At 49.9% G+C, this 25,283-nt stretch overlaps 1 protein-coding gene across 1 annotated transcript in view; it reads right to left on the minus strand.

Annotated features, from left to right (window-relative positions):
- Window positions 1-25,283, minus strand: part of EIF3J (eukaryotic translation initiation factor 3 subunit J) — a 209,990-nt gene that overhangs the window by 63,205 nt on the left and 121,502 nt on the right. The window contains exon 7 of the mRNA XM_085644682.1: window positions 7,761-7,834. Coding sequence (XP_085500808.1) covers window positions 7,761-7,834 — 74 coding nt within the window. The remainder of the gene's footprint in view (window positions 1-7,760; window positions 7,835-25,283) is intronic.

Here is a 25,283-nt window from a genome sequence, read left to right on the forward strand (position 1 = left end):
TTGGTTTTTTATCAGTAAAATTTCCGCTAACTATAACATGTGTGAAACCTATGGTTTTTTCAGTGAATATATATTGAATATGCTACTTACCAGTATGCATCTGTTCTTGGCATGTAGGGCTGCTGACATTCATATCTGTGCATAGATCGCCGCCTAGTGTTGGGTCCGGATGTTTGCACGTTGTTGTCCTGGAAGAGTCTTCGAAGTATCCTTGGATAGGTGACTCCTCCCCTGGACTACAGTGCGCATGGGCATCCTCTCCATCCTCAGATTGTTTTTCGCCATTGTGGCAGTGATGGAGTAGATACAGAAAGTGATGACCATGCTTGCAGTAATTCTGAGAGCTGCAGCTGCGACAGGCGCCGGGGAGGAGGGAGGGCGATATGAATGTCAGCAGCCCTACATGCCAAGAACAGATGCATACTGGTAAGTAGCATATTCAGTTCGAGGCATGTGGGCTGCTGAATTCATATCTGTGCATAGAATACATAGCAGTGCCCTCTATTAGCGGCGGCTACCCGTGCCAGCTGCAGCGGTCTGAAAAAGTGTTTTGAGAACAGCCTGTCCTACAGCTGCCTGCTGTTTTGACTGCACATCTACGCAATAGTGTTTTGTAAATGTGTGTGTAGTGGACCATGTGGCTGCTCTGCATATATCATGCAGGGGAATATTTCCTAGGAAGGCCATGGAAGCCCCCAACTTACGTGTTGAGTGGGCTCGTGGTGGAATAGTTAATGTGCGTTTTGCCTTTTGATAACAGATTTGAATACACTTAACTATCCATCTGGCTATCCCTGCTTTGGAGATGGCGTTACCTTTGTGGTGTGGGGCAAAGGCAACGAACAGTTGTTTTGTCTTCCTGAATGGTTTAGTCCTGTCGATGTAGTACATGAGGGCCCTCCGTACATCTAGTGTATGTAGTGCCCTTTCTGCAACAGTTTGTGGGTTTTGGAAGAAAACGGGCAGTTCAATAGTCTGGTTCATGTGGAACTGCGATATTACCTTGGGCATGAACTTGGGGTTGGTACGTAGTACGACCCTGTTAGCGTGAACCTGAATAAATGGCTCTTGAACGGTTAGTGCCTGGAGTTCACTAACTCTTCTGAGGGAAGTGATCGCTACTAGGAAGGCCACTTTCCAGGTAAGGAATTGAATCTCGCATGAGTGTAGAGGTTCAAAGGGTGGACCCATCAGGCGTGTGAGGACCAAGTTGAGGTTCCACATTGGAGCCGGTGGGTGACTAGGTGGAATGACTCGTTTGAGCCCTTCCAAGAATGCTTTGATGGCAGGCACTCTGAATAGAGAGAGGTGCTGCCTGGTTTGCAGATAGGCTGATATTGCGGTCAAATGGACACGTATAGAGGTGTACGCCAGATTGCATCGATATAGGTGTAAGAGATAACAGATGATGTTTTGGATGGATGCGTCCAGCGGGTTGATGTCATTATTTCCGCAATAAATGACGAACCTTTTCCATTTGGCTGCATAGCAAGCTCTGGTAGTGGGTCTCCTGGCCTCCTTGATGATGTCCATACAGTCAGGTGGCAGGTTGAGATAGCCAAACTCTAGGACTTCAGGAGCCAGATCGCCAGATTCAGCTGTTGCGGATCTGGGTGCTGAACCTCTCCATGGTTCTGCGTCAAATGCGCGGGTTTGATCCGCAGCCTTTGATGCGGCACCACGGAAAGTTCGAGGAAGGTGGTGTACCACGGCTGGCGTGCCCACGTGGGAGCAACTAGGACGAGTGTCAGGGAGTGTTGTCGGAGTTTGCGGGCCACTAGCGGTATCAATGGCGCTGGGGGAAAAGCGTACGCAAATCTGCCGGACCAGTTCATCCATATCGCATTGCCCTGCGACTGCGGATGTGGGAATCTGGCGGCGAAGCTTGGGCATTTTGCGTTTTCGCTTGTCGCGAATAGGTCTATCTCCGGATGACCCCACTGCTGAAAGTACGGTTGGAGTACTGATGGGTGTAACTCCCACTCGTGCATTTGGTGGCTGTGTCTGCTGAGCAGATCCGCCATCTGGTTGTCCTTGCCAGGGAGGTGTTCCGCCATGAGGAACATGTTCCTTTGAATGGCCCACTTCCACATGCTCTGAGCCAGATGAGACAACTGTGGAGAGTGTGTGCCTCCCTGTTTCTGTATGTAGTACATTGCGGTCATGTTGTCCGTCCGGATCAACACGACCTTGTTGCATAGATGTACTTTGAACGCCTTCATGGCTAGGAAGATTGCCATCAATTCCAGAAGGTTGATGTGCAACTTCTTTTGTTGTGTTGTCCATAGTCCTTGCACTGTGTAGTGGAGTACATGAGCTCCCCATCCCTGGAGAGACGCGTCCGCTGTCAGTACTATTTGTGGGACAGGCTCTTGGAACGGTCGGCCCTTGCAAAGGTTTTGTGGATTCCACCAATGCAGAGAGTTGTATGCCCGACCGCTCACCAACACTAGGTCCTTTAACTGTCCTTGAGCCTGATTCCACTGACGTGCTAGGCACTCCTGAAGTGGGCGCATATGTAATCTCGCGTGCGGGACTATGAAGATGCAGGAGGCCATCATGCCTATCAACTGCATGAACACTCGCGCTGGAAGTGAGTGATTGGGTTTGAATTTGGAGATCAGCAGTTGTATGCTGTCGATCCTCACTAAATTTGGCTGAGCTGTGGCCGCCAGCGTGTCTATAGTCGCACCTAGGTACTGTTGTACGTGTGCGGGCTGGAGATGGGACTTTGGATAATTCAGTGAGAATCCCAGACTGTGAAGAAGGTGAATGGTGCGGGACATGTGGCTTGCACATTGCTGGGCTGACTTCGCTTGAATGAGCCAGTCGTCTAGGTAGGGGTAGACGTGTATATGCTGCCTCCGTAGATGTGCTGCCACCGTAGCTAGGCACTTCGTGAAAACCCTGGGCGCTGTTGTCACGCCGAAGGGAAGGACTTTGAACTGATAGTGCTGCCCCTGAACAGTGAACCTGAGGTATTTTTTGTGTGAGGGGTGGATGGGTATGTGAAAGTACGCATCCTTGAGGTCCAGTGTGGCTAGGAAGTCTCCCTGCTTGAGAAGCGGAAGGACTTGCTGTAGAGTGAGCATATGAAAGTGCTCTGAAAGAATGTACTGGTTCAGGGGTCTCAGGTCCAATATAGGTCTGAGCGACCCGTCCTTTTTTGGAATTAAGAAGTAGAGGGAGTACACTCCCGCACCCTGCTCGTGGATGGGTACGACCTCTATAGCGCCTTTTAGAAGCATACTTTGCACTTCTTGCTGTAAGAGCGTTAAGTGCTCTGAGGACATAGGACGGCTTCTTGGTGGTATTGTGGGTGGAGTGGAGGTTAACTCCAGACAGTAACCGTATTTTATAATATCTTTGACCCACCTGTCCGTGGTGATGGAATTCCACGTGGACAGGAACCTTTGTAGCCTTCCCCCGACAGGTGTTATGTGGTCGGGAGGAAGGGAGAGGGCGTCACTGCTTGTTCTTGGGGGAGGACCTGGTGTTGCCGTAGCCGCGTCCTCTGCCCTTTGTGCTGGAGCCACGATATCCACCTCGGGTGTTTTTATCATAGGTGGTCTGTGTATTGCCTTTGTTATATGTTTGTTGTGACCCCTGTCCTCTACCTGCTCCCTTGTTTCCGGGGCGACGAAAGGAGCCGCTCCGAAAGGACTGAGTTTGTAGTGCGCCCATGGACTTTGCAGTGTCCGTATCCTTTATCTTTGAGGGTGGTGTCAACCTCTGGCCCGAATAAATAGTCGGGGTTGACGGGCTGGTTCAGTATATTGTTTTGTACCTCAGGCTTGAATCCTGAGATCCGTAGCCAGGCATGTCGTCGCAACATGACGCTTGTGTTTATGGCTCTGGCAGCCGTGTCTGCAACATCTAGTGCGCATTTGATGGAAGCGTTCGTTAGTAGCTGTCCTTCTCTGATGAGCATTTCTGCGCCTTCCTTGAACTGGTCAGGGAGATGTTGGAATATTTGCTCAAGTGTGTCATAGTGCGCTCTATCATAGCGAGCAAGGAGCGCCTGAGTGTTGGCTATGCGCCATATGTTGGCAGCTTGGGCGGCAACTCGCTTGCCAGAGGTTTCTAACACCTTGGACTCTTTGTCCGGGGGAGGAGCGTCACCTGTTGTTTGCGAGTGTGCCCTCTTGCGTGCATTCGCTACGACGATGGAGTCGAGTGGTAATTGTCCTCTGATGTAAGTAGGATCCCCAGGTGCTGATCTGTATTTTTTATCAATCCTGGGGTTTATCACTCGTGCCCTGGTGGGTTCTTTGAAAATGTCCTTGGCTGGTTTGAGGACCCCCTTCAACATTGGCAGAGTCTTTACATGTCTTTCTGAGGATGCAAAGGTGTCCATTAGAAAGTCATCTTCGACGGTATCAGAGTGAAGCTGCACCCCATGGTTATTGGCAGCACGTTCGATAAGAGCATTGAACGCTGCAGTATCCTCCGTAGGAGATGTCTTTGCCCCATAGAGTTGTGGATCCTGTGCATCGAGAGGTGCACTGGGGTCTGCAGGGTCGCCCCAAGTTTGATCAGGGTCCTGCTGGTCATCAGGGTCCGTGTCTACATGGTAGGGGACTTGGTCAGCCATGTAGTCCTCCAATGCGTCTGTATCGGAGCGTGTGGGGGAGAACCGGTGTGGATCCTGGTAGGATGAATGGAAGGGTTCATAAAGGAGAGGTTCCGATTCTGCAGGCAACTTCCTTTTTAGTGGGATCCTGAAAGGGTCCAATGGCGGCTCCGAAGTTATCCTTCGGTCCTGGAGAATCATTCTGCCAGTGCCGGCGTCGATGATACGTGCTGGAGACGTCTCAGCAGGTGTGACCGTAGGTTGGGTGACCCGTGTCCTGAGTTGGAACATTTTTGGGATTGTTGACGGAGGCAAGCCGAAGGTAATGTTGGTCGGCACCGAAGAGGCTGCGGGAGCTCCGACCGAACCGGAGCCCGACGTGTCCTGGAGGACAGGTGTGGTTTTGCTGCCTTGCGTCACACCAGGTCGTACTTGGGGCGCCTTCGAGGCTTTGGCACCGGCCAGGCTCGTAGAGGCGGCCGTAGATTTTTTCGGTGCCGGCGGGTCATCGAGTCGGGGTGAAGAGATCACCGCCGAAGTCTTCGATACCTGAGGCTTAGGTGTCGTCGAGGGAGCGATGTGAGACACAGCAGGCGGTACGGCCCTTGGTGTCGTCGGTGCCGGTAGCCGAGCAGGTTTGTCGGTGCCGATGGCTTTTTTCCGTTTGTCGACTCCAACGTCGCCCGCCTCAAGTTCGGCACCGAAGTCCCTCTTGGTGCGGTCGGTGCCGACGCGGTGCGCTGGCGTCGAAGGCCTCGATCCGACCAGCGCTACTTTCAGTTTCGGTTTCGGTGGAACCTGAGCAGCTTTCGGTTTCGGTTTTGTGATAGGGAAACCAGCCTGTTTATGTAGTAATGGCTGCCGCTGAACGTCCGAGGCCGGGCCCGAGGGCGGGGCCGAAGAACTGCGGGATGGGTCTCGGGTAAGGCCCGAAGGCGATCCCTCGACCGGAGCCATAGGCTGTGGCACTGGTGTTTGAACGGTTTGAACAGGTAGGCCTTGTTCATCATTGGAGCTACTTTCTTCGGCCCCGAAGGCCTCCTCGTCGTCTCCTACCTCGGTGTCGTCTTCACCTCTGTGGAAGAGTGACTCGTCTTCCTCGTCCGATCCGGGTTCGTGTTCGGAAACGGGACTGGAGGGCAAGACTTCCAATTCCTCGACGTCCTCGGCCTCGCCGAAGATGTCTGTCGGGGCCGGTGCCGCGTGCTGCGCCTCGAGTCTCGCCGCTCGTCGATTCCGCAGAGTCTTCTTCGAGCGGAACCGGGCACAGGCCATGCATGTTGATTCGTCGTGGTCCGGCGAAAGGCATTTGTTGCACACCGGATGGACGTCGATGTGTGGGTACTTCGCATTGCATACCGGACACCTTTTGAATGGCGTCCTGGATTCCATCGTCGAAGTCGTCGATGGACAGGTAAATGCGAAAGCAGTCGGTGCTGAAAGTTAGTAAACTAACAAATTCTATCGAAACCCGATCGATAAACAGTACCGACGCGAACTAAAGGCCTTTTGGCCTCGAAAAAATATTTTCCTAACTTGAGCTAAGATAGCACATCCGAACCCAATGGCGGAAAAAAACAATCTGAGGATGGAGAGGATGCCCATGCGCACTGTAGTCCAGGGGAGGAGTCACCTATCCAAGGATACTTCGAAGACTCTTCCAGGACAACAACGTGCAAACATCCGGACCCAACACTAGGCGGCGATCTATGCACAGATATGAATTCAGCAGCCCACATGCCTCGAACATATATATATATTTTCTATTTGCTCCGGGATCCCGCACGTGGGCGGGGATTATTCATAGATTATGACTATTGATGAGTATAGTCTGGATGAGAACGGCGGGCAACACGGCAGGGTCGCCACCCTTACTATTTCCACACAATCCGGTACACAATCCTCTTTAGAAGAAAAACACTGGTGCCGTGGCCTCGATACAAAGACGTGTTAATTTGCAACACAAAAAGCCTTTGGCTGACCCCTGAATCGGACGGCCGGAACAACTATGAGGGGCCTACTATAGCCCGATCTGGCATTTTCAAATACTGACTAAATTCTACTAACAGAACTTGGAGGACATATTAATTTCATATTATGAAAATATAAGAAATCGCGACTTTAATTCTGAGACTAATATACCGTGGAAATCTCTTTGGGATTCCAACCTTATCACGCTCTGGATGATTGAGTAATACAGCTTACTTTGCGATTGGATTTACCAAGGACTTACGTGAAAAGTATCGGAGACAGCACCAAAGCTTAATCTCCTGAACCTCTAACTGGTTGGAATATCATTTGGAAAATATATGAAATTTTCAGGAACAATGTTGGATTCCGCATTCTAATCACGCCCTGCACAACTTACGAAGAAGCATGGTCGGCCACGTCAAAGAATTTTGAATCAGTTTTAGAAAGCCTTGAGGGAGTCACTGGATGTGTCAGCTGTTTTCATGCACCCTGATCAAGACCGTGTAGTACTCACATCTATGTATATTATCTTCCCATTGGCATCAGCCTGGAAATATAGGCATACACAGTCTTGACCGAAATTGTCACATTGTAAAAATATCTGCACAAATTAAAGAAAAGAAAGCTTTTTTGTACAAACTCACCTCTGTTTGCCAGTGACATCAGTGATTTGTTTTGATGAAATTAACTTACCAAGGTTCTGTATTTGGAGGGTTATAACGTTTGGAGTGCGGGGTAGAATGTTGTAATGTATTGCACAGTGACTGTCGGTACCTGTGTATTTGCGTACCCAAGGTAGTAGGCTACACTCTTACCCTTAGTGGCACCGTAAGAATATTTTTTCAATGATCTAACTTTGGAGAGCTAGCTATACTTTTATTTGCCCAGTTTAGGTGTACATTTTTCTGAGGTGCGACCCCATAGACACTACCATCCCCTGTATTGTAACATATACACACACACACACACACATACATACACACATATATTATATGCATATATTTTTGTTAATGCTCCGGGGTCCCCTCACGTGGGCGGGACTAATCAGTGCTTATGACTATTGATGAGTATCCCCTGTAAGAGAACATGCATTTAAACTGAAGTTGAGGGTTGGGGTAGAGGCACTGGTGGAGGGAGTGAGGTTTGCCCTCCAAACTACTCTCAGCCAGGAGGTACCTATCCATTTCTACTGAGGAGCTACCACCAATCTACTTACCTTTTCTTGTTTCTGCTTTTCACTATATAGCACAGTCAATGAACCAGAAATCTTCTTCAAGTCCTCCATTTCCACTACAAATAAAAAAGAAAAAGTGAGGTGAATGCAGGAATTAAATGAATCTCTAAACCACCAACACTCACATTATAAAGTTATGAAATATCTGTAGTGATTTATTCCTGCATCTGGAGGAAACCCATATGCAGAGTTGCAGCCAAAACCTAACTTCTAGGTATAAGGAAGTAAAGGGTTTTAATTAGTGAAGATCTCTGTACTACTGGGTCGTTGTCTTTAGACCACCAGAATATCTGCAAATGTATCTACTACAATCACAGTAATGAGTGGTTCTGCACTCTGGGTTTTTTCTCATATAAATCCGACAACTAAACAATTCACTTCCATATTGTTGTAGATATATTGCGATAGGGATTTGCATTCCTACTCAATACCGATGATCAAAATGTGACAGACAGCAGGCATGGGAGATAGGGCATACAGGGAACAAGTACAAGCGTTCAAAGTGTAAAAAAAACAAAAAAATCATTCAAATTTTATTTTGCTAATGTTAATTTTCATTGAATGATTGAGACAACAGAATACCTCAATCTATGTACATGATAACAGAACACATTTTTTAAAAACCATTTCAGTGAACAAGCATCTCTCAGTGATGCAGGATTTTCTATCTTTTTTAAAAGGTCAGCAATCAGAAGCAAATAAACACACTGTTCTAAAAACAAAGTAGAAAATAGTGCATAGCGATCAAACTTTACATACAACATTTGACAATGCAGTCACAGAACCCAAGAGCACCAGTTACCCTGTATACCAGTTCGGTAGTTCATTTTGAGAGGAAGACCAAAGTAAGGATCCAGTCAATAAATTTACATATATACTCAAGGGTGAACATGGATTATGTTGTTTGTTAATTAATTCAAAGATGACCTCTATGGTAGAGAACTAGGATTACATTCAAATAACAGTTCCTTCAGTGTGTATTATTCTTAATATTCGGAAACAAACCAGCACGCAAATTTAGACTCCAGTGATTGTTTGACTAAGGCATGGAGAGAAAGGTATGAATCTTAACATGACATACTGCAGACAGGTCTGACCCAGTAACGGGTCTGTTATACAGCTAGAGGTAAAGTATCACAAATGTGTGGACAAATCACCACATTGCTGCTGTGCAGTTCTTGGACTGCAACATTTTACAATGGTAGCACTGAAATTCAATAGAAGCATCTTAGGAGCCTTCTGAAGGGGCCGGACAGATGTTTGATTAAAAGTTTAATGCTGTTTATTACTGATCGTTAGTGTATTGAGGATGCTAAATCAGTTAGACAAGCTCCTGATTCACATATAGAGAGGCTATATTCAACTCTCAAAAAGACTGGTAAAAAAGGGATGCTTGCAACTACACCGCTGATAAACAGTAATAGTATCCAAATCTACTTTTAAGTGGAAATATGAGGGCCAGATTAAGCCAAATATACAACAAAGTGTCACTGTACCATCTTGGACCTTGTGTAAAAACACTGACTCTTTGATACTACAGGGAATCAAGAGCCAGACCATCAAGTCTAGTTCAGGGAAAGCAGGCCGTGATGCAAGATCTTGCGTGACAATGTGAACTGAAAGTCAAACCTTCCCTGGCGCCGCTCGCGTTGCTCTTGAGGCAGGAGAATACACCACAATTGGAGAGGGCAAACCAGGACACCAAGCCCCATCATCATTTTGTGTTGCTTCAATTTTGTGACTGTACTGAGGAGAGATACTTGAAAGTTAAAAGTTCAGATAGGCTCCTGGAAAGACCATTACTTTGGAGTTAAATCTATGGTAACCTGGATATGAAGTCTGCACCTTTTGCTTTTGTTGATCTGGCAAATATTTCAAAATGTTTACTCTCAGCAGAGAATGTCTGAACCAGCACTTAGCCTTGCAGTGTCCGCTCCCACTTCAAAAGGTGCTTGTTCAATTAGTGTTCCGTTGGCAATTGTAAGCCTGGATGAGATCTTTGTGAGAAAGTGCCATCTTTCATGCATGGTATGCCCCCATGTTTTGCTGAATGTACTTTGACTGAGTGTGCCCTGGACTCCTGCCAATCAAGTGCCCAGGGCCTATGTTCCTTCCCTAAAACATAAAACCCAAATTGGCAAACCCTGGCCACATGTCAGCCCCTAGTAAATGGTACCCTAGGTACCCAGGGCCTTGTGACCAGGGAAGGCCTCCAAGGGCTGCAGCACTCATTGTGCCACCCTTAGAGGCCCTGTACCCTTACACACACACTTCCCTTGTAGGCTGAGTGTCTGGGTACAAGACAAAACAAAGTCGACATGGCACATCCCTGTGTGCCATGCCCACCACCTACACTGCCATGGCATACATCAGCCACCCCTCTAGCTGGGTGTCCTATGCAAATGGTGTGGGCGCAGGAGCACTAGTACTTAGGGGCACCCTGAACCTTCCTTCCCCAGATTCCAAAATCCGAAGAAGAGCTAGAAGAAAGAAGACCTGCCCTGCAGCTGCTAAGAAGAGGAAGACACCAACTGCTTTGGCCCCAGCCCTACCGGCCTGTCGACCCTCGAACCTGCTCCTGCCCCAACCCAGCATCTCTTGTGGCCAGCAACCTCACAAACCCCGGAGGACCTGGCTACCTTTTGACTCTCAACCCCTGGGACTCCCATGAGTAGAGGCACTACTCAAAATCTACTTCAAATCCCTGGCAGCAGCCCGGAACCGCGAACCCTTCACACTCTGCACCGGCCAAGCCTGGCCTGTGCGGGAGTGAACAAAGACCACGAGGACGACCCCACAGCGACTGTGACCCCCGAGTCCGGCACCCAAGGACCTCCCTCGACACTCCTGAAGAAGCCTGCAGCCTCAGAACCAGGTGGCCCAACCGCGATCAACAGAGGGTAAGATTTCCCGACACCAAAATGCACCACTGCACCCGGCGCCCCCCTGAGCCCAATCCCGGGGTACCTACCTATCCTCCAACTGCCCAACTTACCTCTCGAAATGGTGGTGGCACCTTAAGAATCTTCGTCCCGGAGCTTGCAGTCTTTCTAAACCGGAGATTTCCCATTGAAATCAATTGAGCGCCCGAAGGCTCAAAAGCACCCTGCACCCAGCCGCCCGAGTGGCCCTGGCAGTGCAACCTCTACACCCATCTACTTCCCCACTTGCCCTAAGTGACCAGGAGCCCAGCTCCCACAGCTGTGTGGCCTGCTAGTCAGCAGCCACCAACCAAGGCACCCCCTTCCTCTCATAGAATAACATTGGACCTAACTCTCTCTGCACCCGGCTGCCCTTGTGCCGCTGAGGGTGAACCAACTGTACCCATCTGACCCTGAGACCCCCGAGTCTATGCCCAGAAACTTAACTCTGCCAGTCGAGTACTTACCTTTAGACCGAAAACTCAATTTTCTTCATAGGGTAACATTGACTGGCTTTTCCTGAAATTTCTTCTGTGGACTTTTCAAAACGTAAAATATTCACCAAAAATCAGCTGAGTAACGAAAACGAAAATACTCACCTGCTCTTAGGTGAGCTCCCAGTGCTGGATCTTGATGCCCAGCACTGACTCTGAAAAATACTTACAACTTACTTACCAGTAACCCAATTTTCTCCCATAGGAAATCATTGACTGTTTCTGTGAAATTTCTTTTAAGTGTCAATTTCTGCAAACATTAAATATTCTTTAAAAATCTTATAATTTCTGAAAACGTAATTACTTACCTGTTTTGGATAAAGGTGCCAGTACTGAGTCTAGGCACCCAGTACTGGATTCCAAAAGTAACGAGAACATACTATACCTGCAACTTGAATTTTCTGCCATAGGGAATCATTGACTGTTTTCTATGAAATATTTTTTAAGTGTCAACTTTTAAAATGGCAAAATATTGTCTAAAAATCATCACAGTAAGTAAGTCTACTTTTATCACTTGATTTCAAGTATTGACCCAGGACTGAATCTAGGATCCAGTCCTGGAATTCCAAAAGTAATCCTAAAAGTAATCTGGGGCAAATACCTTGAAACTTCCATTGAACTCAATGCATTATTGTGTTTAGAATTGAGTTGCCTACTGCAACCACTTGTAACTTTCTACAGAAGTCAATTGCATATTGCAAAAGTATTTATATAAAGCATCTCATTCTGGGAAAGTATATTTTAATACCTATTGTTGGTTCTAAAATAAAACAAGCATATATTTTTTATAAAAAACCATTGGCCTAGAGTTCAGTTATTGAGTGTGTGAGACCATTTGCTGGCTGAGTGTGTGCAACAAATGCTTTACACTGTCCTCTAATACTGCCTTACTGCTCGACCAAGCTGCCACTTTAGAGAGTAAGGTTATATCTAACTTTAGCCTCTGCCAAACCTCTGGGGAATGTGGACTCTGTACACCCTGTACCTATTTGGGAACGAATAGTTTACCTGTCGGTGTAGTTTTGCAGCTTGAAGATCTTTCTGGATTCACTATGCTGTGCATTATTCCGCGATCTTGTGGTTGGGTCCGGATTCGTAGTCTTTTCTTTCTTTTTTTTTTTTTTGTAGCCCAGGTGGGCGTCGACGTACACCATTTGGTGCACCTCCCGTGACGTCGTCGTGCTTCCTGCGGAAGTCCCACCTTTGGGGCGCCATCTTCGGGTTCTTTTTTCCTTTCCTCTTTTTTTTTTTTTTTTTTTTTTAACCCTAGGCGATTGATTAATCCTTCTTGTCCCTTTATCTGTATGTTTGTATTTCTTTGATCTTTTCCATTTTACCCCCTCTTCCTCCAGCCTCATCTTCCTGGCGGAGGTGGGTGGGTTCGCTAGTGAATCCAGAAAGATCTTCAAGCTGCAAAACTACACCGACAGGTAAGAAACTATTCGTTTTGCAGCGTGAATCTTTCTGGATTCACTATGCTGTGCATCGATTTTGGAGCGGGTTTCCTAGTTCTGTGGCGGCTGGGTGGTAGATGAGCGTTGGTCGTTGAAAATGTGCTGAAGCACCTTCTGTCCAACCTGTGCTTCCTTGTTCATCTGAATGTCCACGCAGTAGTGTTTCGTGAACGTGTGCACAGATGCCCAAGTTGCCGCGAGGCATATGTCCTGGATGGGCGTGTTCGCCAGGAAGGCCACGGTGGCCCCTTTCTTCCTTGTGGAGTGAGCCTGCGGCCCCTCCGCTAGCTCCTGTCCAGCCTGTTTGTGGCAGAATTGAATAGTGAGGGCAATCCACCTTGCGATGGTGCCCTTAGTCACTGGTCTACCCATGAAGCTAGTAGCAAAGGACACAAACAGCTGTTTCGACTTCCTGAGTTCCTTGGTTCTCTCAATGTAGTGCATCACCGCTCTTCTGGCATCGAGGGTGTGCAGTGCCTTTTCTGCGTTTGTAGTCGGGTTTTGGAAGAAACTTGGTATCTGGATAGCCTGATTTATGTGGAACGCCGACACTACCTTGGGCATGAAGTGTGGGTCCGTTCTCAGGACTATTCTATCTTTGTGAATCTGAATGTAGGGTTCCTGCAGCGTTAGTGCTTGAAGCTCGCTCACCCTGCGTAGTGAGGTTATGGCCACCAGAAAGGCTGTTTTCATAGTCAACATCTGCAGTGTGGCCTTGTGAATGGGTTCAAACGGTGCCTTCATGAGCTCCGTCAGGACCACATTCAGATTCCATGCCGGCGGCGGCAACCTTTTCGGGGGGGCCATCCTTTTGGCTCCTTCCATGAATCTCCTCACCACCTACGAGCTGAAGAAACTTCCACCTTTTTCACCTCTGGTGTAGGCCACGATGGCCGCTAGGTGTACCCTTAGTGAGCTCGAGCAGAGGTTACTCTTTAGAAGGTGTGTGAGGTACCTCAGTACTGTTGAGTCTCTTGTCATTCTGTTTTGCAGGCCCTTTTTCCGGCACCACACAGTGAACCTCTTCCATTTTGCGCTGTAGCATTTTCGTGTAGTTGGTTTCCTCGCCTCCCGTAGCACTCGCATCGTGCTCGGTGGCAATCTTAGGTGTGCGAACTCTAGGTCTTCAGGAGCCATGCCGCCAGGTTGAGGGTCTCTGGCTCTGGGTGCAGGACCTCTCCGTTTTGCATTGAGAGCAGGTCCTTCCTCCTCTCGAACCTGCATGGGTCGCCTTGTGCCATTTCTTGAATTTGTGAGAACCATGTCTGCCTCGCCCACTGCGGAGCCACCAGGATCAGGGTCATGTTGCTGGTTCTGCACTTGTCGAGCACTCTGTGCAACAGGGGTATCGGTGGAAAGGCGTAGGCAAATGTCCTCGACCAGCTTATCCATAGGGCATTTCCCTTGGACTGCTCATCTGGTTGCCTGGACGCGAAGCTTTGGCATTTTGCATTGTGGCGTGTTGCAAAAAGGTCTATTGTGGGAGTCCCCCATCTCTGGAAGAGTTTCTCTGTTTCCTGGCCATTGAGCTCCCACTCGTGTGATGCTGAGGTCTGCCTGCTTAGCCAGTCTGCCTCCACATTGTCCTTCCCCGGTAGGTGAATTGCCAGTAGATCTATCCTGAGAGGTATGACCCATCTCCAAATCTCCTGAGCTAGGGATGAGAGTGGGAACGACTGTGTCCCCCCTTGTTTGTTGATGTAGAACATCGCCGTGGTGTTGTCTGTTTGGACCAACACCCTCTTGTTGAACAGGTGCCTCTGGAATGCCTTCAGGGCTAGCAGGATTGTTTTCAACTCGAGGTAGTTGATATGGCGGACCGCATCTGCTGGGGCCCATAGACCCCTCACTCTGAGGTTGTCCATGTGCGCTCCCCATCCCTTCTGCGATGCGTCCGTGGTAATGGTCACTGTTGGGATTGGTGGTGTCAGGCTTCTCCCTGCTGTTATGTTGTCTCTGTTCCACCAAGTTATCTCCTCCTGCACTGCGTGCGTAACAACCACTAGATCCTCCCAGCTTCCGTTTGCTTGTGACCATTGTTGTTGTAGCCATTCCTGGAATGGTCTCATGTGCAGGCGTACATTCGGCACCAGCTGGATACAGGACGCCATCATCCCCATCATCTTGCTCACAGCCCTCACTGTCAGAGCTCGCCCCTTCTGGTAGAGCTTCGCCTCCTTCAGTAGAGCCTCTGTCCTCCTCTCGCTGGGCACTACTGTACTGTTGCGGGAGTTGATCTTTGCCCCCAGGAAAATCTTCACCTGCTCCGGTTCCATCGCTGATTTTCCCCAGTGGATCGAGAATCCCAGATTTGTGAGGGTGTCTGTTACGCGTTTTGCGTGCCTCTCGCACTTTCCGCGTGAGTTTGCCTTGACCAGCCAGTCGTCCAAGTAGGGGTAGACATGTATTCCCTGCCTTCGTAGGTGCGCCGCTACCGCCGACAGGCATTTTGTAAAGACCCTTGGTGCTGATTTTAATCCGAAGGCCAGGGTCGTGAACTGGTAGTGTTCTTGTTCGATGTTGAATCTTAGAAGGCCCTTGTGCCTTCTGTTTATTGGGATGTGAAGATAGGCATCCTTGAGGTCCACGGTGACCATGAAGTCCCCTTCTCTTATCTGTGGCAGAACCTCCTGCAGTGAAGTCATTTTGAACCTTTGCGTTCTGATGAACTTGTTTAGGTAACGGAGGTCTAGTATGGGTCTGAGGTCTCCGTCTACCTTCGGAACCACGAAGTAGTTTGAGTAGACCCCTTTGTTGCGTTCTCTGAACGGCACTGTCTCTATGGCTCCCTTTTGCAGGAGTTTCCGCGTTTCTTCTCTGAGTATTGCCAGTTCTTGGGCCGATCTCAGTCTTCCCCTTGGTTTCCTGTTTGGAGGTCTTTTCTCCAAATCTACGCAGTACCCGTACTGCACAACGTTCCGTATCCACTTGTCTGTGGTTATACGCCGCCACTCCTGAAGGTAGAACCTCAGTCTTCCGCCTACTGGTGTCGTATGCTCGTAGGCTCTTGAATTTTCTCTTCCCCCTGATGACACTTTTTTGCGCCTCACCCTTGGGGTCCTGACGAGGGTAGGCGTCCTCTTGCGTGCTGAGTCACTTCGTCGAGGGCTGTTCGCCCCCTCTCCTCCTTTGGCCACGTCCGTTCCCTCTCCCGCGAAAGGACTGGCCCCGAGGTTGATATTGCCAGTTTTGCTTCTGCTGACCTTGTCCGTGACCTTCACCCTGCTGACTTTGTTGGAACGCCTGGTGCGACGTCCCCTGCTGGCTTCCTCCCCTACCGTAGGGTCTTCGAGGGATTTCCTCGCCTCATTCCCCTCAGCTGTAGGGCCCCCATGGACCTCGCCGTCTCGTTTTCTTTTTTCAGCTGGGTGAGCTTGTCGTCCACTGTTGCTCCGAACAGTGTCTCTCCATTGAAGGGGGTGCCAAGGATGTTGTTCTGCACTACCGGTTTGAATCCCGAGATTCTTAGCCATGCATGCCTCCTCTCTGTGACCCCTATGGCCATGAGTCTTGCTGAAGTCTCTGCCCCATCCAACGCCGTCTTTATACAGGAGTTGGCGATGTTTTTGCCTTCATCTATCAGGTGAGAGGCTCTCTGCCGGTATTCTTCGGGGAGGTGCTTTACTAACTCCCCCATCTCATCCCAGTGCTGGTATTGGTGTCTATTGAGGAGTGCATTTGAATTCGCCATGCGCCAGTGCATTGCGGCGTTCCTCTCGACCTTTCTTCCTGTGAGGTCAATCCTCCTGCTCTCCTTATCCGGGGGTGGGCCCGAAGTTGCTGGTACGTTGGCCCTTCTCCTGGCCGTGGAGGCTATGATGGAGTCCGCGGTCACGCTACCCTTGATGTAAGGGGGGTCCAGGGAGGAGTGCTTATATTTCTTCTCTGTCCTGGGCGTGATCGACCGGCAGGTCGCAGGTTCCTTGAAGGCTTCTCTCCCCTGATTCATCACGCTTTGTAGCATGGGGAGGAACTGGCTCCTTGTCTGGATGGGGAGCAGTGTCTCGACGAGAAAATCGGCTTTCGGTTTCTCCTCGTCGAGTTTGACGCCGAAGGCCATTGCTGCGCTCCTGACCACCATATTGTAGACACCGATGTCGTCGGGTGGCGAAGGCCTCGAAGGGTACGTGTCCACGGGCTCCTCCGGGTTTTCGGTGTCGAGATCGTGCCATTCGACGTCGTTGCTGGTAGATGCCGCCGATTCGTAGAACGACCGTTGGTCTTCTTCCTCGGCTTCTCCCTCATAATAGGGCTCTTCTTCCTCTTCGAGTTCCCTTGTCAGCCCTTCGGCGTCGAACTCGTCTTCGACCTCCTCGACGTCCGCTGATGGAACCGTTGGAATCTTGAATTCCTTCATTCTGGCGTCGAACTCCTTCTTTCTTTGAAGGATGTTCTCCATTTCGGCCTCGAGCCGCCTCTTCTTTTTCTACATCTCGGAGATGCTTTCGGCGTCGACCGCGGGTCTTTTCGATGAAACTTGCGTCGACGTCGAACGTTCTTTCTGCGTCGATCGGCCCGTTTCATGGGATGCTTTCGACGACCCTTGCCTTTCGGCGTCTTTCGGCACCAGGGAGTCCTTATGTAAGGATCCGCTCGGCCTCTTGTCCGTGGTTCCCCCTTTGGACGTCGAAGTTTTCGGCGCCGGGGCTCCCTTCGTGGACTTTGACTCAGATTTTCTCGAGTCACCCTCGTGTTGTCGAGGTACTTTCTGTTTCGCGCTCGACGATTCTCTTACCTAGTCTTCTTTTTTCTTGTCGGTCTCTACGACCGTGAAGTTTTCGGCTGTCTCGGCGACGTTGTCCTCGTCGTCCGAGGAGAGGCCCAGAGCGTAGAGCGTCGGGGGCTTCCCCTTGCCATCCATGTTGGCGTTGGCCCTTCTCTGCCGCTCTCTCACCCTGAGTGTCTTCGGCGCGAAGGCTGAGCAGGCGTTGCAGTCGATACTCTGGTGATCGACCGGTAGGCAGAGGTTGCAGACCGGATGCTGGTCTCTCTGCGCGAACTTGTGGTGGCAGTTTGGGCAGAACTTGAATGGCGTCTTGTCCATTGCGCTCAGGGTCTCTGAGCGTGCATTCTCCAAGGCCGTCGAAGAAAAAGGGCGCTGGTCCTCCTTTCTTCGCGCTCCTGATGAAATCTTTTCCTTTCCTGATATCTTCTAGTGTTTCTATCGACGAAACTCGCTTTTCTTCCTTCGAGTGTAATTCTGGAGCTTCCCGATGACGATCCAGACCCAACGGCGGAAAAAAGAATCTGAAGATGGCGCCCCAAAGGTGGGACTTCCGCAGGAAGCACGACGACGTCACGGGAGGTGCACCAAATGGTGTACGTCGACGCCCACCTGGGCTACAAAAAAAAAAAAAAAAAAAAACAAAGAAAAGACTACGAATCCGGACCCAACCACAAGATCGCGGAATAATGCACAGCATAGTGAATCCAGAAAGATTCACGCTGCAAAACAGTATATACAGAGCCACTTTCTCACAGTCTTCCTGTATTATAGAGACTGAGGCTAATGTCCGTGTCAAATCCTGAGTCACCATGGATGGGGCACTTGACTGCATCCCATCCATTTGTTCAGATTGTGGAACTGCCTATCTGGATCAAGACTGTGCTTGGTGTTGTGAATAGCAGAAATGACAGATACTGCTCTCACCTGTAGTTTATTTCTATGGTATTAGGTAAACAATTTTCCATGTAGATGGGAAAAGGCCTGCTCAACATTCTCACAATAAAATGACTGCATGTGAGAAAGTGCCCTCTTTCTGCATGGTTGCCACCACTTTTTGCTGAATTGCTGATGTACTTTGAATGTGCCCTGGGCTCCTGCTAATCAAGTACCCAGGGCCTATGTTCTTTCCCTAAAACTGCATTGAAGCCTAAACCCAATTGGCATCTCTGGCCACAGGCCAGCCCCTAGTAAATGGTACCACAGGTACCCAAGGCACTGTGACAAGAGAAGGCCTCTAAGGGCTGCAGCACTTATGTTGCCACCCTTCGAGGTCCTGTACCCTGACACACTGCCTTTGCAGACTGCGTGTCTTGGTGCAGAACAAAGTGAAGAGCCGACATGGCACACATCCCTGTGTGCCATGCCTACAAACTACTGCCCTGGCATAGATCAGTCACCCCTCTAGGTGGGTGCACTATACTAGTGGGGAGGGTACAGGTGCACGAGCCCTGTACCCCTACAGTGTCTAAGTAGATTCTTAGACATTGTAAGTGCCGTGCTGCCATGAAGAGTATATGGTGCTGGTTGTTCGTCATTACGAACTCTACAGCACCATAATGGCTACAGTGAAAAATGAGATGTTTGGTATAAAACTTCAGGAAATTAAACCCACACCGATGCCAGTGTGGGATTTAATGAAAACTGCACACAGAGGGCATCTTAGAGAGAGTCTGCTGCTCTCTGGGGTCTGAAACAATTCACATCCTGGGACGAGGTGCCAAGCCTCCTCCCCCAGGAACGGGAAGCTTCAAAGGCTTGCTGCCTTTGTGAGTTTCCCAAGGCCAATTGCTGCTTTCAGCAACTGGTCCCCACTGGTTCTGACCCCCACTTTGGGCGGGAGAACCGGCAGGAAAAACAAGTGAGGAAGAGCGTTGTGACCACCTCTGCCAACTCCACCCCCCTCAGGTGGTGGGGGTGTGGGGAGGGGAGGTGAGGAAGCACAGCTCAGTCCACGCCATCTTGAAGATGGGTGGAGTCGGCCAACCAGGGACAGGCACATGCCACCCTCCCACTGGAGGGTGGCATAATAGGAGGTGTACGCACCCCAGGGAAGGGACCCATTGGTCCCTGCTTTTTATCTACCTGTGACGCCCCTAAACCTAGTATTTAGGGGCACCCCTGAACCTTGCTTCCTCACATCCAGACAAGAAACCAGAAGAAAAGAATGGACCGAACAGCCGTGCAGCAGCTAACAAGAGGAAGACACCCACTGACTTGGCCACAGCCCTACCAGCCCGTCTCCCCCTCGAACCTGCTCCTGCGAAATCCCAGTCAGCAACCTCAAAAACCCGGGAAGACCTGCCTGCCTTCACTTCCAAAGACTGCTCCTCCCGTGAACACCGGATTTGTTCAACTGCAACCTCTGGCAGCAGCCGGAAACCGCAAATCCGCCCGACTCTGCACCCGCCGTCCACGGCCCGAGCAGGCAAACACCACGAGGAGGTCACCCCGGCGATTCTGAACAGAGATCCGGCAACCCCTGACCTGCCTCAAGCCTCCATCCGACGCCTGCAGTCTAAATCCAGAAGGCCCCCCTAACCGCAACCCGGAGCTGGTAAGAAGATCCGGCTCCAAAAGGCACCAGTGCACCCGAAGCCCCACGGCCTTGTGTGCCCAAACCAACAGTGCCTAACCAACCCCTAACTTCCCAACTTACCTCTCAAAGTGGTTGTCGCACCCATTAGTCCTTAGTCTCCCTGCCTTCAATGCTTTTACAAACCGGAGGTTCTCCAGTGGAAACAGGACATCCAACCTTGAAACAGCACCCTGCACCCAATTGCTCTAGTGCCACTGAGGGTGCACTTTTGGTGCTAAATTGTTTTCTCATTTGCCCTGAGCTAAAGTCCAGGAGCTTTGCTTCCACAACCCAGTGGCCTGCTTGGCAGCAGCCACCAACCGGAGGCCCTCTATCCTCCATTGGATAACATGGAGTCTCAGCACTCTGCAACCGGCCGCCCTAGTGACGCTGAGGGTGTAAAGAGTGTGAATCCTTGACCCTGGAGGAACCAAGCGTTCCTTGTTCTAACCCCAGAAACAACTCCAAAGACCGATTACTTACTTAGAAACCGATAAACATATTTTTTCCTTAGGATAACATAGAAACTTTTTCAGGAAAAAGTGTCAAAGTGTGGAGTTTTGAAACCAAAAGTAATCCAAAAGTAACTTGCCTGCTATTTTACTGAAAATCCCATTCAAGTCTATGTACTGTATTTACAGGTGATTGCATTTCTCTAAAACAATACTGTAAGTGAAACCATAGTACATTTCCAATTGCAATTGAACTGTTTTACAATCGGCATTTACTACTGTAAGGAATATGCTACTTACCAGTATGCATCTGTTCTTGGCATGTAGAGCTGCAGAGCCACACACTTAGGATAGTAGATCGCCATCTGGTGTTGGGCTCGGATGCTTGCAAGTTGTCGTCTTCGGAAGAAGTCTTTGGTCACGAGCTAGGTGACTCCTCCCTTGGACTACAGTGCGCATGGGCATCCACTCCATCCTCAGATTGTTTTTTGCCATGATGGGAAATTATGGAGTTTGTAAAAATAAAGAAAGGATGTCCATGTGTAATGTCTAAGTAAGACGATGCTGGAACAGATACAGGTCCCGGGGAGGTGGGTGGGCGTGTGTGGCTCTGCAGCTCTACATGCCAAGAACAGATGCATACTGGTAGGTAGCATATTCCGTTCGAGGCATATGAGCTGCAGATCACACACTTAGGATAGACTATATAGCAGTGTCTCCCCAGCGGTGGTCACCTGTATCCGTTGCAGCAGTTTGGAATAAAGTTAAGGACAGCCTGACCCACAGAAGCTTGTTGTTTGGCTTGCACGTCAACACAGTAGTGTTTAGTCAAGGTGTGTGTTGTAGACCATGTGGCTGCCTTACAAATACCTTCTAAGGGAATGTTTCCTAGGAATGCCATGGAAGCCCCTATTTTGCGTGTGGAATGCGCTCTTGGGGGAACTGTTGGAGTGCGTTTAGCCTTGTGGTAGCCTATTTGGATACATTTAACTATCCACCTGGCTATTCCGGATTTGGAAATGGGGTTGCCTTTATGTGGTGGAGAGAAAGCAACAAACAATTGTTTGGTTTTGCGGAATGGTTTGGTTCTGTCAATGTAGTAAAGTAGGGCTCTTTTAACGTCTAAGGTATGAAGAGCTCTTTCAGCTACAGAGTCTGGATTTGGGAAGTACACTGGTAGCTCGACTGATTGGTTAAGATGGAACGGAGAAATGACTTTAGGTAGGAATTTAGGATTTGTTCTAAGAACCACTTTGTTACGGTGTAGCTGTAGGAATGGTTCTTGTATGGTTAAAGCCGGGATCTCACTTACCCTTCTAAGGGATGTGATAGCAATAAGGAACGCTACTTTCCATGTAAGGAACTGTAGCTCGCATTTATGCAGAGGTTCAAATGGGGGACCCATGAGCCTTGTGAGAACAATATTTAGGTTCCACACTGGAGAGGGTGGTAATCTGGGAGGAATAATCCTTTTAAGACCTTCCATGAAGGCTTTGATTGCTGGTACTTTAAATAATGACAAGTGTTGTCGATTTTGTAAGTAGGTTGCTAATGTTGCTAGGTGAAGACGTATGGATGAGTACGCTAAATTACATCTTTGCAAGTGTAGTAAGTAGCAAATGATGTTCTGGATGGAAGCATCCAGAGGACGTATATCACTGTTAGAGCAGTAAATGGCGAATCTTTTCCATTTCGCAGCGTAGCAGGCTCTAGTAGTAGGTCGCCTGGCCTCTTATTATATTCATGCAGTCTGGTGGTAGGTTGAGGTAACCGAACTCTAGGACTTCAGGAGCCAGATCGCTAGGTTCAGTTGATGTGGATCTGGGTGTTTGATTTCTCCATGGTTCTGGGTTAATAAGGACGGGGAGGCGCGCAGTTTTTGGTGTGGAACTAGAGAGAGTTCCAGCAGTGTCGTGAACCAGGGTTGACGCGCCCATGTGGGAGCTATTAGTATCAGCTTGAGAGACTGTTGCCTGAGTTTGCGTACCACGAATGGAATGAGTGGGAGAGGCGGAAAAGCGTACGCAAATCTGCCTGACCAGTTCATCCATACTGCATTGCCCTTCGACTGTGGGTGGGGAAACCTGGCGGCGAATGTTGGGCATTTTGCGTTTTAGTATGTGGCGAACAAGTCTATGTGTGGTTGACCCCATTTTTGGAAGAATGGGAATAGGACTTGTGGGTGTAGTTCCCATTGGTGGATCTGTTGAGTTTGTCGACTCAACATGTCGGCAATCTGATTGTGAACTCCTGGAAGGTGTTCTGCTAGCAGGTATATGTTCTGGGGAATGGCCCATCTCCAAATGTTCTGTGCGAGCTGGGACAGCTGGAGAGAATGTGTGCCTCCTTGTTTTTGTATGCAATACACGGCTGTCATGTTGTCCGTCCGGACGAGGACAGTTTTGTTCTGGAGATGTAATTGGAATGATTTTAGTGCTAGCAATACTGCCAGTAGCTCCAGGTAATTGATATGGAGCGCTTTCTGTTGAGTGGTCCATGTGCCCTGAGTGGTGTGTGTTAGGAGATGGGCTCCCCATCCTGTGAGAGATGCGTCGGTTGTCAGCACTATTTGTGGAAGAGGCTCGAAGAACGGCCGGCCTTTGGACAGGTTTATGGTGTTCCACCATTTTAGAGAGCAATGTGAGCGGCTGTCCACCAACACCAGATCTGCCAGTTGTCCGTGAGCCTGATTCCACTGACGTGCTAGACATTCTTGCAAGGGACGCATTTGAAGTCTTGCATAAGGCACAATGAAGATGCAGGACGCCATCATGCCTATAAGTTGCATTAACACTCTTGCTGGAAGAGAGTGTTGGGTTTGAAATTTTGCGATCAGAGTTTGTATTTTGGCTATCCTGGCTGGGCTGGGATATGCTAGTGCTTTGGAGGTATTTATGGTGGCTCCCAGATATTGATGGATGTGGGAGGGTTGGAGATGAGATTTGGGATAGTTTATTGTGAATCCCAAGTTGTGTAAGATTTGAATAGTTTGGTACGCAGGTACCCTCCTGAGAAGCGGAAGACATAAGGGACTCCGCCGAATCCCATAAGCAAGAAGTGGCTCTGGCCAATACACAAAGTGTTAAGCGCCCGCAAAGCAGCACTGGAGGAGGTGAAGATGCTGCACCCCCAGGAATCTAACCAGCGGGCCTCCCGTGACTGGGGAGACAACACCGATGGCAAGGAGGGAAAGGCGGTCTGTAAAAGAACCCCAAAGGGCCGCACCCAGACGGCACAACATCTTCAGAACCTGGAGCCGAACCTGCCGGAGCCACCGCATAAGTCCCCCGCACGCGGCAAGGGATCCGCAGACGTCCCAGGAAGAAGAGGAGAAGAAGGTAGAGCCAAAGAGGCCTGAAAGGCCGCCGCATAGGCCTTCATCTGGGCTCTGGTCGGGTAACGGCGGATAGGTTGGAGACGCGTGGGGCCGCACCACCAGCGGACAACACGCCCCCCCTCCTCCCCCCCTACAGGCCGGGGACCGGGCCTCGGGTACAAACTTCGACACTTACCGACAGGCGAGCGACGCCCTTGCGGCCTTGGAGAGGGACGATATCTGAGATGGAAGCAGCGGTTCTTGAAGCCTTCCGCAGGGGACAGACGCGGCGATGACAGCAACCTGGACATGCAGGCCGAAAGGAGTTGCATCCGGCACTCCCGCCGAGACTTCGGCTTCATTTGCTGACAAGCCTCGCAGTCCGTGGAGTCGTGGTGGTCCCTCAAACACCACATACAGATGGGGTGAGGATCCGTCGCCGACATCTGGTGTGCGCAAGACGAGCACGTCTTGAAGCCTGAAGGCATTCGCACACTGTTCAAGAAAATGCTGAAGTGTAAAAAGAAGGACTGAAACAGGCCAGGAACACGATCCGGATCTGCGTTGCACGCGGAAAAGAAGAAAACTGACGTCAGCGTGCCGGGGTGGGGCCTATGTAACCTCGTTGACGTCACGCCATATGGGACTGACCAAGACAATGACGAAAATAGCCACTTATTGGTATTACACCCCTGCATGCGGGGCTGTGGGAAACCTGGCACCTTGGTGCACCTCCTCTTGGACTGCGAACACCTACAATCATACTGTACTCAGGTCCTCGGCGTGGTAGACAAACACATGGACACAAATACCGAGGTTTCCCACCTACGTCTTATTAGGTCTCCCGAACCCCCGACAATTTTTATTGCATTACTCAATTACAATTGCCAGCCGCAATATCCATCAAATCAGTGGTCGTCTCCCGCAGATAGAAACCACTGCATAGTACAGTGTAGACCACTTCCAATTACCAATGCACTGTCCCCAAACACCCCCCCTAAGCAAATGCACCCTCCCCCCACCCTCATGTCAGTGTGCCATAACATCAGGTGCCGGGATAAGTCTTTCTTGCAAGTAGCCGTGTTAGTGGCCGCGGGCTACTCCCCACCCCCATGGTCAGGCTCAGAGCAGAAAGGAGAAGGAAAGCCCTCCCGCCCTCATGTGCAATCCATCCTGTGTCTCCCCTCACCTACGCTTCTGCCGGCTGCTCCAGTGCTTCAGGGCCCTCCTCCGCTGCCGTACCCCACCCCTGGAGGTCAAGCACTAGCGCTGCCCATGCACGTGCCATGTCCAATGCCTTTTCATCGTTTCCCCGCAGCGCTAGCTGCAGCCGGAGTGTGCCCTCGCTACCCGCCCATTTGGTGAAGGTCGCTCTCCACCTCGTAAAGCTGGGACCAGTCCTCGATTTCCAGTGTAGGGTAATTTCTCTTTTGGCCACCACCAGCCCTAAGTCGCAAAACTTGCTCGTGATTTTCGTGCGCGGCGTGTGGGGAAACCATAGCAGCAGACAAACTCCCATTTCCACCCTCAATTCCCGCCCTGTCACTTGGGTCAAGCAATCGATGAC

This window comes from Triturus cristatus, chromosome 3_1, assembly GCF_964204655.1.
Source record: "Triturus cristatus chromosome 3_1, aTriCri1.1, whole genome shotgun sequence".
In the NCBI taxonomy this organism is placed as follows: Eukaryota; Metazoa; Chordata; class Amphibia; order Caudata; family Salamandridae; genus Triturus; species Triturus cristatus.